At 44.3% G+C, this 13,612-nt stretch overlaps 1 protein-coding gene across 2 annotated transcripts in view; it reads left to right on the forward strand.

The window, feature by feature from the left end:
- The window catches only part of LOC116944091 (rhophilin-2-like), a 62,250-nt gene extending 50,064 nt beyond the window's left edge, over positions 1-12,186 (forward strand). For both annotated transcript variants that reach the window (XM_032957503.2, XM_032957505.2), the window contains 3 exons: positions 3,427-3,573; positions 5,598-5,756; positions 7,749-12,186. In XM_032957503.2, the coding sequence (XP_032813394.2) occupies positions 3,427-3,573; positions 5,598-5,756; positions 7,749-7,964 (522 nt within the window). In that variant the 3' untranslated portion in view covers positions 7,965-12,186. The remainder of the gene's footprint in view (positions 1-3,426; positions 3,574-5,597; positions 5,757-7,748) is intronic.
- The last annotated feature ends 1,426 nt before the right edge of the window (positions 12,187-13,612 follow it).

The raw sequence follows: 13,612 nt of genomic DNA on the forward strand, positions 1-13,612 counted from the left end.
TCAATGCTAAATTCTATGCTAATTCCATTGTCAAGGGGTGCCTCTGCGGATGTGTATGCATTAACTTAGCTATTTCAATGCTAAATTCTATGCTAATTTCTTTTAACAATGGGTGCCTCTGCGGATGTGTATGCTTTAACTTTTAACATAGCTATTTCTGTGACCAGTCACAAGCTAATCATTCAGCCATTTCAATGCTAAATTATATGCTAATTCCTTTGTCAAGGCGCTTTGTTCCTCTCACACAGCTTAAAAGCCGTGATCTGAACGTGGCTCTCTCACTCCAGCGCTGTCCTACCAGACAGTCTCGCCCCCTTCACCTGATGAAGGCCGCTTGTGTTGTGGCCGAAACGTCGTGAGAATATTATTGTGTTATTTTATTTTATCAATTTATTATTTTTCTCATTCTACGTGACTTTACCGAAAGAACCAAAGAAGATGAATCATTGCAGTCACGAAAGCTTTAAATCGAAATTTGCTGGTTTATCTAGGATGTTTCTGTTGCGCGTCGTCGCTTCAAGACGATTCTAAAGTAATCTACAACCTTCGATTCCTTTACGCGATTTAAAGAATCGATTCTTGGCGCGCTCGGGTTCTATTTTATTTCAAATGAGTTCTCTTTTCATTTGTATGTTATGTTTTTAAGTTTTCAGACGTGTTTAAATATATTTCCCCGCTAGTAGCAGTATATATCCACTCTATAGCACAAAGTACTCACCTGACAGATTGCCGTGACGAGGCCTAGTCCCGTGCAAAGCCCCCGGCCTCGCCTAGATTGCCCGGCCGGCCGAGGCTGTGGGCTGGGCCGCTATCTCCCCCCCCCCCCCGGCGCTACAATAGTACTATTTAATCGCTATAATTTTAGTATCTACTGGCCCTATATACCTCAGCGTTGCGAGTAAACTTTTTGCATTTTGAACGCGAATGAGAAATGGCGTCCACCCTGCGGCGACGGCGTCTGTGCGTTGCCAGGGGCAACAACTCGTGTCGGCGTTTCGCGCATGCGCAGCAGCGAGCCGGGCGTCAAAAGTAAATAAATAAATATAGATGAATTGCACCAAAACGCGATTTTAACCACTTCAAAGTTTAAGGATGGGAAAACGGAATAGCCTATGCCAAGCAGGGGGCTTGGTGCGTGTCGCCTGGCAAAAAAAATGTCTACATGAACCCCGCGGTTATAGAGCCATATCCCTCGCAAGCGAGCGTACACGGACGGACGGAGAGACAGACGAAAAATGCCTTTTATAGGTTAGATTACGTGTACATTTTTTCAATCTGCAGTTTTATTTTCGTGCTTTGCTGACAGCTGGTAGATTAGTAACACATCGGTAAGCACACAGCGCTTTGAACCTGGCGGCCTGAGTTTAATTTCTGGTCACGGATTGGGTGCTTAAATGCCCCAAAATCTCAAAGCAGTGTACTGTACATCACATCTAAATCACTGTAATGCTCAGCTAGAGTGTTTTTTTTTTAGCCTTCGGGAGACCCCATGATGACAGCCGTTCATGTGCAGCACAAGGCTAATACCCACTTGAGCTATAAGTGGGTATTAGCCTGTTAGGGGTGAAATTGACTTATACCAATTCAATCATTTGCGAGTGATTTTTCAAGTTTGCCAAGTTTGAGTTTTGCCGCTGGCACACCACAGGGCCTACTCTTGTTCACGTAATGTCACAGCATCTTTAATGTCCACTGTAATGCAGATGGCACCTGTTCATGATTAGTATACCCGCCGAATTAACCAGGGTGGTCTGCATTTTCTTTTGATACAAGCTTGTAGTATTACACAATATACAGTGAGGGAAAAAAAGTACTTATTGGCAAAACCCTTGTTGGCAATCACAGAGGTCAGACGTTTCTTGTAATTGGCCACCAGGTTTGCACACGTCTCAGGCGGGATTTTTTCCCACTCCTCTTTGCAGATCTTCTCCAAGTCATTAACGTTTCGAGGCTGACATTTGGCAACTCGAACCTTCAGATCCCTCCACAGATTTTCTATGGGATTAAGGTCTGGAGACTGGCTAGGCGACTCCAGGACCTTAATGTGCTTCTTCTTAAGCCGCTCCTTTGTTGCCTTGGCAGTGTGTTTTGGGTCATTGTCATGCTGGAATACCCATCCACGACCCATTTTCAATGCCCTGGCTGAGGGAAGGAGGTTCTCACCCAAGATTTGACGGTACATGGCCCCGTCCATCGTCCTTTTGATGCGGTGAAGTTGTCCTGTCCCCTTAGCAGAAAAAACCCCAAAGCATGTTTCCACCTCCATGTTTGATGGTGGGGATGGTGTTCTTGGGGTCATAGGCAGCATTCCTCCTCCTCCAAACACGGCGAGTTGAGTTGTTGATGCCAAAGAGCTCCATTTTGTTCTCATCTGACCACAACACTTTCACCCAGTTGTCCTCTGAATCATTCAGATGTTAATTGGCAAACTTTAGACGGGCATGTATATGTGCTTTCTTGAGCAGGGGGACCTTGCGGGTTCTGCAGGATTTCAGTCCTTCGCGGCGTAGTGTGTTACCAATTGTTTTCTTGGTTACTATGGTCCCAGCTGCTTTGAGATCATTGCCAAGATCCTCCCGTGTAGTTCTGGGCTGATTCCTCACCGTTCTCATGATCATTGCAGCTCCACGAGGTGAGATCTTGCATGGAGCCCCAGGCCGAGGGAGATTGACAGTTCTTTTGTGTTTCTTCCATTTGCGAATAATCGCACCAACTGTTGTCACCTTCTCACCAAGCTGCTTGGCAATGGTCTTGTAGCCCATTCCAGCCTTGTGTAGGTCTACAATCTTGTCCCTGACATCCTTGGAGAGCTCTTTGGTCTTGGCCATGGTGGAGAGTTTGGAATCTGATTGATTGATTGCTTCTGTGGACAGGTGTCTTTTATACAGGTAACAAGCTGAGATTAGGAGCACTCCCTTTAAGAGTGTGCTCCTAATCTCAGCTCGTTACCTGTATAAAAGACACCTGGGAGCCAGAAATCTTTCTGATTGAGAGGGGGTCAAATACTTATTTCCCTCATTAAAATGCAAATCAATTTATAACATTTTTGACATGCGTTTTTCTGGATTTTCTTGTTGTTATTCTGTCTCTCACTGTTCAAATAAACCTACCATTAAAATTATAGACTGATCATTTCTTTGTCAGTGGGCAAACATACAAAATCAGCAGGGAATCAAATACTTTTTTCCCTCACTGTATACAATTCACTTCGTTTCAATTTCTATTGTACATTTGGATGTTACCTTTTTAAAAGTCTTTTCTTTAAAACTGCTTTTTGTGTTTAGTTTGTCCTTCCCCCAAACCTCTGATGAGCACGGTTGGTTTCATACGGTGCGAAAGAAGTTCAACACACATACATTACAGATTAATTAATATTTGGTAAACAGATGACTACAGTGGTGTTGATGATCGCCTGTCTGTGCCTAGGGCCCACTGTCTGTGTTTTCGGCCAAGCACAGCTGGACGTCGCCCCGCAGCGTTAAGCTGGTGCCCTGCGCCGACGGCTATGGACTGGTGCTGCGAGGAGACTCGCCCGTCAGGGTGGCCACCGTGGAGACCGGCAGTGTCGCCGAGGTTAGTGGCCATTGCCATAAGTGACACTTTGAGCCATTAGTGGAAAATACACCTTACTATGACGGGGGTGAGTCTGTCCATAAGAGAACCACTGTTGACTTCCCAAAACTTTTTTTAGTGAAAACTTTTACACAAGAGCACTAGATAAACAAGGTAAATAAAAAATATTTGCACATATGCATGTCGATGTTATTATGTGGGTGGATGTCAGCCCACATAGCCACACTGTTAGATGACAGCCTCGTCCTCCAGCACTTGCTTGGCAACAAGTCTGCCTGGCATGCCCAGACGGACTTCACAGCTGGAGACGATGTGTGCTATGGTCTCCTGTTCTCCGCATTCACACAGAAGGCCGTCACGTAGGCTCCATCGATGTGTAGTGACATAAGTTGGTCACTACGTGGCATAGCGCTTGCTGCTGGCAGGGTAGGTGATCTGCAGAGTGAAGCAGCCCGGATTGAGAGCAGGCCACGTGACAGACCAGAGAGGGATCTTGAGTAAAGGTTACGGAGGGGATGCGTCGAGAGCCCACTCGTAGGTTCCAGAAGGGAGGCATGGCCAGGGCGGAGCGAGGCCATGCTAACAGGATAAAAGGGGACCCGAGCGAAGGCTCGAGGCCATCATTGGAGTGGGATCCCCTCGTCGTCGTCGCTGCTGTCGCCTTCGCCGCTGTCGTCTCATGCCTTTGTCGCTATCGCCGTCCACTTGATAATTGCGCTGCTAACCGTAGTTGGCTGTCTTCGCTCAGCGCCATCAGTGTCAGACAGCTCGCGTTGTGTTGTAGGCGAGCAACCAGAGTAGTGTTTTAAGCGAAAGACAGTGTTGTGTAAGTGTAGGGTGTGTATTGTATGTAGTTTACAAAGTGTGCTCGGTGTTAAATTAAAGAATTGCCTCCAAGAGTTACATCTCCAAACCAGTCACTACAGATGTTCAGAAGTGGGACACACCCCCTGGTCACACAGGAAGCGGATCAACTGAACTCACTGGCGCCTTGGGAGTTCGAAGCCAGGCATCTGGACAGAAGGATCTCTGATGATGTCCTTGATAGGCCCAGAAGTGGTAGATATTTTATCATCCCCAAATATATTATGGCCCAAGTCTACCCCTTAATAATATATGAACTCACAACCTTTCATACGTTAGTTGAGTAATCTAATCGCTTGCTTCATACATATTGCCACCTGAGGTCATCAGCTGCCTCAGAACTTCTCATTTACAGACTAATCTAAACTATACAAAAAAATATTTTACCAGATAAGGCCTACTCTGCTGTTTAGCTTTTTTGAGAAGCGACCTGGCCACAAATGATAGCGTAACAAAGTGGCTTAACATGTGGAAATGTACAGCAGCCAAATACTCTTAGACGCATGTTTCTAAATACGTAGGGAAAAGCCGGAGGACCCGGAGAAAAATCCACAGGACCACAAGGACAGGGAAAGCATGCAAACTCCAAATATACAGGCGTCGGGTTCGGAATTAAACCCACAACCTCCTGTATACCAGGCGAGGTAGTTAACATCTGGCCACCATGACACCCAGACACCTGTGATAGATGTAGTATCCGAGCCCCAACCAGTGCCATCATATTACGGCCACAGTGTCTGTAAATGAAGGCCATTTGGCCTTCCGAAAATCTCAATGCAGCAGTGGTTTTCACTGTCAGTAAACACTAAGAATTAGTGGCTGTCCAATCCTGTCTATGAAGCATAACTCTGGGACGTTCCTTATAAGAGACCAAGATAGAAAGATGAGGACCCATGGCCACCAATCTCTTCTAAAGAGGCAGCTTCACCAAATGGTGAATGTGATTGTATGGCTTTGGTGTATGAGGGTAAACATTGGTATGTGATTAGCATTACAATGGTTGATGATGATAAGGCTACGTTGGATTGTCTTTCGTTCTACGATGACTTTACCGAAAGAACCAAGAAGAACAATACGAGTCATATGTATATATTGGTGGATCACATGTTTTTCCTTGAAGAGGTTCGCACCTCATGTTTCCCACTGCTATGGCCCCACAGCTGGCAGGTGTGAAGAATGGAGACTGCATCGTGGCTCTGGGTGGTGAAGACTGCAAGTGGGCCAAGCACGTCGATGTCGTGGAGGCCATGCGCAGCGCGGACGCGGCCGGAGTGACGCTGCTCATCGTCTCCCCACTGCCCTCCGAGTCCACCAGCACGGTAAGAGGGGGCAGGCAGTTCGGTCCTCATGCGTTTGTAATGTCTCTCCGTCTCTTTCAATATTTCCATCTGTTACGTAGCAGTTATTTGTTACACAGTAGCAATCCATCTATTGGTCGATCTATCGTGCTGCCCTTCAGAGTTCAAAATACCAACAGTAGAACATTCGACATTGGTTTTGATGACATGGGTGTTGCATACACAAGTGCCTGTCCTCCCAAACCCACACGTACAGAGGGGGAGGGGGTATCCTCCTTCTCTTCACCCTTCATGGCAGACACTTTCAACCCTTTTAAAACGTTTAACCCTTTTTCATTCCGATGACATACACATATGACATACACATATGTATGTCATGTCACCGAAACGGAATCGGAAGAAAAAATAAAATAACTTTATCCGTACGACTTTGTCGGAAAACATACCGAGGCTCCAAAAAGGTCATGCGGGAGAGCGTATGGAACAGTTTGCTGCCAGCTATCATAGAGTGCGGTCGTGTCGCTAAAGTTTTCTGCAGTGAGTACAATGTCTTTAAAAACAACAGCGCTATGCCTCTCTAAATTAATGCCAACCGTTTGCACATTCTGAGATTCAGCCGTGAACAGGACACCCACCCTGCAACTTTGGCGTCGCTGTGGCATGTGGATTTTTCTCTGGGCCCTCCGGTTCTTCCCTCCTCCACACTTAGAAACATGCATTTAGAGTATTTGGCTGCTATAAATTTGTACAAGATAAGCCACTTCGTTGAGCTATCACTTGTGGCTAAGTCGCTTCTGAAAAAGAGCTATATAGCTCAGTGGGCTTTACCTGGTAAAAAAACATTTGTTTAGTGAACTTGCAGACATCTTGGAACGGGAAAGGGTTACGCTTGCCAATTTCCGTGACTGCAAAGTGGTGGGCACTTCCGTGTGTCCCATTTGGTGCTGATTGTCGCATGGCCCATCGCATGCACGTGCGTTGTTGTGCATCACGGCTGGCATTGCTGGCGTTCCTTTGCTCTCTGATGTTTCGGCGGTGTGGAATTAATTTGCATTGGCTAGATTTGCTTTTCAAGGAAGAGGTTAGATAAAAAGGCAAATTAGCTTCATGCTCATGTGAGCATGGGTAGCATTTTTTCTGAACGTTAGATTTATCTTGAGATAATATTTAATTTTGTTTAAACATTGGAGCTCTGTGAGCATCATGGGGTAAAATACGCATTTATATTCAGTGGTGTAGATTAGATATGCTCTCTCTGTACGAGGACGATCACCCAACTTAAGTTTACAACTATTTGTGCATCATAGCAGGTATGTGAATTTTCAACAAGCAAGGAAAATATGGAAATTGGCATTTCCTCCAATAAGATAGGACGCCATCGATAATTTGTGGTATAGTGTTATAGTAATACTTGGAAGTTATATTATTAACATTACATTGCTTAGATATAGGCAAAATAATGCAATGCAACTATGTTGTGGTAAGTTAACAGTGGTGACCGTATTATATGAAAAGATTGGCCTCTGCCAACAATATAGAATTCCACCACTGGCTCGGCTGCCAATCACTCGTTCCTTTTTTAAACAGGAATACACGTTGGCTTGCACAATATACTACAGTATACCAATGCTTCGTCAGCCCCATTGGGATAGGTAATATTCATAACAAAGCATTATATATACATACACATTTACAGTCCCATGTCAATCACATTTGATTGAAGGCCTCCCACCATGTCGGTCATGGCGTCTGTTTGACCATAATTCACCAGGTAGAAACTGTGGGTTGGTCAAGTGGGACCCATGATCAGTTCAGATATCACTCACGACCCCGATGTTCACCCTGGCCGGGAATCAAACTTGGGGTCTCGTTGCGGTTATAGCACGTGTTGGAATAATCACAACACCACTGCTCGCCCCCATAACAACCTTCGGGGATGATAACTGAACTCGTGATCTAGCTGTGCGTATAGCTGTGTGTGTACACACTTGTGCTGTGGTGTCGTGCTCGCAGCTGGAAAGAAGGACGAACGCAACGTTCCCCCTCTCCTCCTCGTCTCCGTCCCACGCGGCGAGTGGCATGAGTAAGACGAGCGGGCGAGCGGAGCAGGTGGGGCGAGCGCGGAGCCTGCTCCCTCTGGGCTGGCTCGGCGGGGTGAAGAAGAGCCGAGGACACAACACCCTTCCTGGAGTCTGCTTCAGTATAACCTCTTTGGGAAATAGCAATTAGCCTGCCTCCGCAACGCGTCGTGACAGTACCCGTTTATCGAGCACCCAGTTAAGAAATTGGGTCAGCACATTTTCTGTTCGTGTGTGGTAGAATACAATGACAGCATTGTCTGTGGCTAATGACATAGACATCACATTTAAAGAAATCGTGAAGGCCATAGCTTTTGTGCAAGGAATTTGTAGATTATTTTCACGAGTTAATGTGGTGGTTGGTGATTATTTGAAAGTGTCAATCAGAGGTTGTTGCTTTGCCGTCCTGTTTGTGTGCATCACTGTGTGTAGACGTTCCCACCATTTTGTGATAATGCTACAACTCCATTTATAAATGTAAAAAAAAAATCAAATCAGAGGTACAAATGCCTATAAGCTGATTAAATTTTTTAGCAATACTGGGTAAAATGTCAACACTTTTATTTTGAATTATTGTTGTACGGACATGGTTGTAACCACACCAACTGGGAAATGTGTTTTTTTTATATTCAAATCAGGACAAATTTGTGATGTCAATTCCCATTCTACAAATTCGCACAATCAAGTGCTTTTAGAATTGAATTTTAGAATTGCATCAATGAAGCATGCATTATTTGTATTTGGCACATGCTATGTTTTTTGTATGAAAGAAGTATATTAAGTGCTTGGGTGAGACTTAAGGTGCGCGAGTGTGCACATTGTGTGCATGAATCTAAATGTCACTCCCACTGCTAGGCTACAGCACAACATAGAGTGCCTTTGAAGGGTTGGAGAGCTTGCTAGTCATTGTGTGGATATGTTTGCATGGAATTGTCAGTTGGATCTCCCTGGCACCTAACAATTTCGCTGAGATGTACTCAAGGTGTTAAAGACCATGTGATATAATTCCCTAAAGTAGGCCCCTTGTATATTATTATCGAATATAATGTATATAAAATGCGCCCTACTTGACTAGATCCCCAGGTCTCCCATGTGACACAAACCACTTCGTGGGCTTCTGTCCAATTGAGGGACATGGAGTTACTGTACTTGAATATCAAGTACAAAGCAGCTTCTCCAAAACCTGTCGGGCCAACATTTTTGCTCAACAATGAGAATGTGTTATGACCATTATCATCCTTGAACAGTCTACAGCTTGATGAAGGCTATCCCAAGTTGACATTGTGTTTTAAATTTTAAAAATCCTAAAATACTATACTGTGAACATGAGGAAGGCCTTCATAAATACTTTTTTTTGGAGGCCTTGGCAGCACACACAACATTAATAACTCTAGTGTATCTCCAAATTGAAACTCATTGAAGAGATATTCATCTATGGCCGGAATCGAGCACACTACCGGGTCTTGGAGGTTGTGTGTGCACCAACCAGAAAATACTGAAACCCCTCGGCATAATGGCCTAATGAATTGGAGCAACAACTCTTGCACCGCGGTAGATGGCCCGTGTCTCCTGAATTGTACCCTCCGATTCTGGCAGTCAAGAGAAAAATAGTTGATTCCTGGAGAGATTTCCCCATACTGTGACAGATTTCTCCACCTGGGGAACCTGAGAGGGGGGGGGGGGGCGGGGACCCGGTCTGAGTGCCTGCAGGTCGGAGAATCACGACGCGCCTGTCCCATTTGGGGGTGACTTGCACCGGGGTGGCGTGGCCCTCCTGACCTTGGCCAAAACCCTTGGAATTAAAGGCAGCAGAGCGAAAGCAAATGGCAATTATTTTGCTCCAGGAGATACTGACCGCATCTGCCACCAAGGGCTTGCACGTCTCAGAAATGGGTGCAGTAGGATGGATGGGAGGAGATGGTTCTCTGCCGAGGAAGACGAGTCCGCTGGTGGTGTGCACCAGTGGGCACACACCAGTCTGAATGCCTCAGGATGCAGACTCCACTCGCCCAGATCCAACTAGTCGGTCCTTCACATGGTTCAGGACACCGCAGAGGTGTACAATGGACAGGATATGCGGTGCTGCTGATACCCAGTGACCTGTATCAACCTGCTGAAGTGAACAGACCCCTATGGTTGGTTCCGCATGACTACCGACATTACATTGTTCAAACTGACCAGCACCTTTCTTCCTTCTCACTACATAGCTAAATGCTCTCAGGGAATTCTGGACTGCTGTTAGCTGCAGTGTGTTTAAACTGTTGAGCATATATCCATCACCGCTGGGCTGGAAAGCCTTCCAGGTGTGCTCTCTAATCCCAGCAACTAACATTAGTCTCCAAGGCCAGTTCTGGATACAGATCGTCCAAAGTCGTCTCGCCACCATGGAAGGTCGTCTGTCCCTTTACAAACTCTGACTGCCGGTTCGGTTTTGAGTGGCAAGAGATGTCGAGTCACCCACTGTGCTAACAGGTACCACTGCAGGAGCGGCATTTCTAAGGTTCTGGTGGCGAGATGTTAACTACCTCGCTTGGTATGCAGGAGGTTGTGTGTTCGATCCTGACCCTGACGCCTGTATATTTGGAGTTTGGATGTTCTCCCCGTGGTCACGTGGATTTTTCTCCGGATCCTCCGGTTTTCCCTCCATTTAGAAACATTCACTTAAAAGTATTTGGCTGCTATATATTTCCACATAAGCCGCTTCGTTGAGCTATAATTTGTGCTAGCCTGGTCGCTTCTGAAAAAGAGCTATATAAAAGAGCTATATTGCTTAATGGGCTAAAGTTTGTAGGCGGGGCGAACCCAACTACCTCAACTGCCGAGCCTGGGGTTGGATGGTGCGGGGTTTCGCGATGCACAGAAAGATCGTGCTCTGCGAGGTGGCAAAGAGCATGATGTAAAGATGCTCGAGGTCCTCCCAAGACAGTCGATCAGTACGATCCTGGACAGAACTTGGCCGCATCAGAGAGTGAAATTATATTTCGTTTTTTTTATGCAGAGCATCCCACGCCTGCTGCAAATGCTGCTGGGGGGCAGGGACAAAAGGGGAAAGCCCTGAAACTATTATGCTCTCACTCTTGAGAACATCACCAGGTTAGGTGCCTCTAGCTTAGGAAGTAGAAGATCCTTTCTCACGTGACAGAGCCAATCGAATCAAGTTGTCACCTGGGCAAATATTGCCAAATGATTTGGTTTTTCAGCAAACCGGAATGTTGAAAAGCAATCAAAATGTTGAAAACTGTGTACGTTTTTGCGGGAGATTACATCCAACATCATCAGCTTTTAACAGCTCAGCGCTGGAAAATTGACATACCTACACAATCTAACCCAAATAATAATGGGAGTGCAGGAAAAAGTACAGAAGGTCAAACCCCACCTTCTTTATAGGTACACCTGGGGTTTGGGTTGGCCTTCCAGAGAACCAGTTCTCTGGACGCCAAACCCGTTTGGAGAGCTCTACCATAGTTAATAATGCAGTGAGTGCTGCCAGGCATTCAAAAACAATATGTACATTTGAAACATGTCCTACCATTTTCTAAATGATTTGTTTGGATCCAGTCAAAAAAGTTTAATGAATTTATTGTTAGGTGTAATAGAAAATCTTGTGATTGGAAAATATTTTGAGAATGCAAATGTCCAGGATACTCAATCTTTGCCAGTTCTGATGTCGTGTATCCAGAAAGTGAACGGCTGGCATATAGGTTAATTATGTTATATAGTTTATATTTCTGCTATAAGTAAATGTATATTGCTGCTACAAAAACACACCCTCTTTGATTAAATATTTTTTAGGCATCATCAAAGCCAGAGTGAATGGCTTTCCCTTGCCTGTGTATTTATGTAACTATTAACATTCACAGTGACACTTGTGGAGTATGGTTCTTTCGAATGTAAAATGTATTGTTAATATTTATAAACTCTGGCATTTCTGGTATTAATACTACTGCTAACATAATGTCTCAGTACTGTACCATAACCAGCCAATTAGCCATAGCATCGCATTTCATTAACTCCACTGCCATTAACTGTAGTTTGACTTGTTTATGTTGTCTTTTGATACTTCATAAGTCCAATAGTACGTTGCATGTAAGCAAATCTCAAGACCAATAGAATTAAGTGCATGAATCTAGCATTTTTGAATCTAGCATTTTTAAATCATGCCACTTGCCCATTTAATTTGGGAGAGAAAATATTGACTCCTATGTCCAGAAATGCCAAGATAGTTGTCGCCTCTTTCAATGTTGCAGTTGAAAACAACTCATTTTAGTCCTGCACACCCTGTCAGCCACAATACATCTTAATGAAATCCCATGCCAGACCTCTTTTCCTTTACATTCAAAACAACTGCACAATAAACTTACGGCAAGTCCACACTCAATCTTTTCGGTGTGTTTTGTGCATAGAAATGCCCATTGCCTGTAGCAGGAGCTGGGATGTGTGTGCCAGGAGTTTATTCCACCACAGTACTGAACACGAGTAACTACTAGTTACAGTGATTCATAATAATTGTTGGGGTTAGGCTACAAGGATCTGGTAAAATTTCAGCAGTAAGACCCTCCACCACCTTACGGGAAAACAAATTAGATTGTGACATGTATGAGAGAGTAACACGCCAATTATTATTTCGGCACAGTGGCACGTTGAACAAATTTGGCCAAATCATTGTGGCTTAAGCCAAAATCAAGTATCATGTTGGCTGCGAAAACGTACGTGTTAAAGACAAGCACCTTTGACCCCAGGTTTGAAATTGACACGTATTAAATTATGGTCCTAATTGCAGCAAAGTACCGAAAACTACCATACATTTACTGCAAACTATCACAATATATTTAGACTAGCTGAGGGCGGCCCATTAGCCGGACCCATATATATTCAAATATATAAACAAAACGTTAGACAAGAATATATAAGTACGTGGTCACACCACACTATAAAAAAGTAAACCACTTCTAACATAATAAACACGGCTAATTAAAACGGGCTGGACGTGAGCTGGATAAGTCGACTGCCATCTCCATTTGAATGAGAACCGTGTCTGCACACGGTCCCAAAGGCGATGGCTCTTGGTATTACCACGCCATATCAGATATCCCAGATTCCTAATAGATGTTTCTCCGCGGTCAAACGTACTTGCGTCGCTGGAAAATGAAGTAAAATGATCTGGTCAAACTTAAGCCAATCTGCCGTGTCCAATATTTCAGTTTGTCATACGGTGGGCACCATGTGGCCCATCACACACGCGATATAAAAATGTTACCTCTACTCCTTGTGAAGTATTTTGTTCAGTCAACAACTTAACACCTCAGACTATGTACTGTAGTTACACTTTGAAGTTGAGTTTCCCTATTGTCCTAAATACTTTGCTGGCGTCTTCGTGGACAATGGCCACTACGTGCAGTTGAGCGGATAACATTACATATCACACTACTGTATACAGCTCATAAATAGTACACTGTTGTGTGTAATGATGTTGCATACCCTCGCCATGTACTATATATGAGTTGTATACAGTACATAGCAAGGCCGTAATGATAATATATTGGGGGGGGACACATCCCCCCCAATATATTAAAATATACTCAAAATGTCCCCCTCCAATATATTGCTATAAACAATATATTTTTAAAAAATAATTGCTATGCTATGTAAATAAAAACAATTTGCTAAACCTTGGCCACAATATCTGGACTTATCTTCATATGACAATGCATTGATTTGTTTTTTTGTGGTTATGGTTGTACTTTATTAATCACTAATCTCTGCCATTACATACAATGAAACAAGAAAAGGTAAAAAGTA

This window comes from Petromyzon marinus, chromosome 20 (assembly GCF_048934315.1).
Source record: "Petromyzon marinus isolate PM22_M1 ecotype Great Lakes invasive population chromosome 20, UKy_Petmar_22M1.pri1.0, whole genome shotgun sequence".
NCBI lineage: Eukaryota > Metazoa > Chordata > Hyperoartia > Petromyzontiformes > Petromyzontidae > Petromyzon > Petromyzon marinus.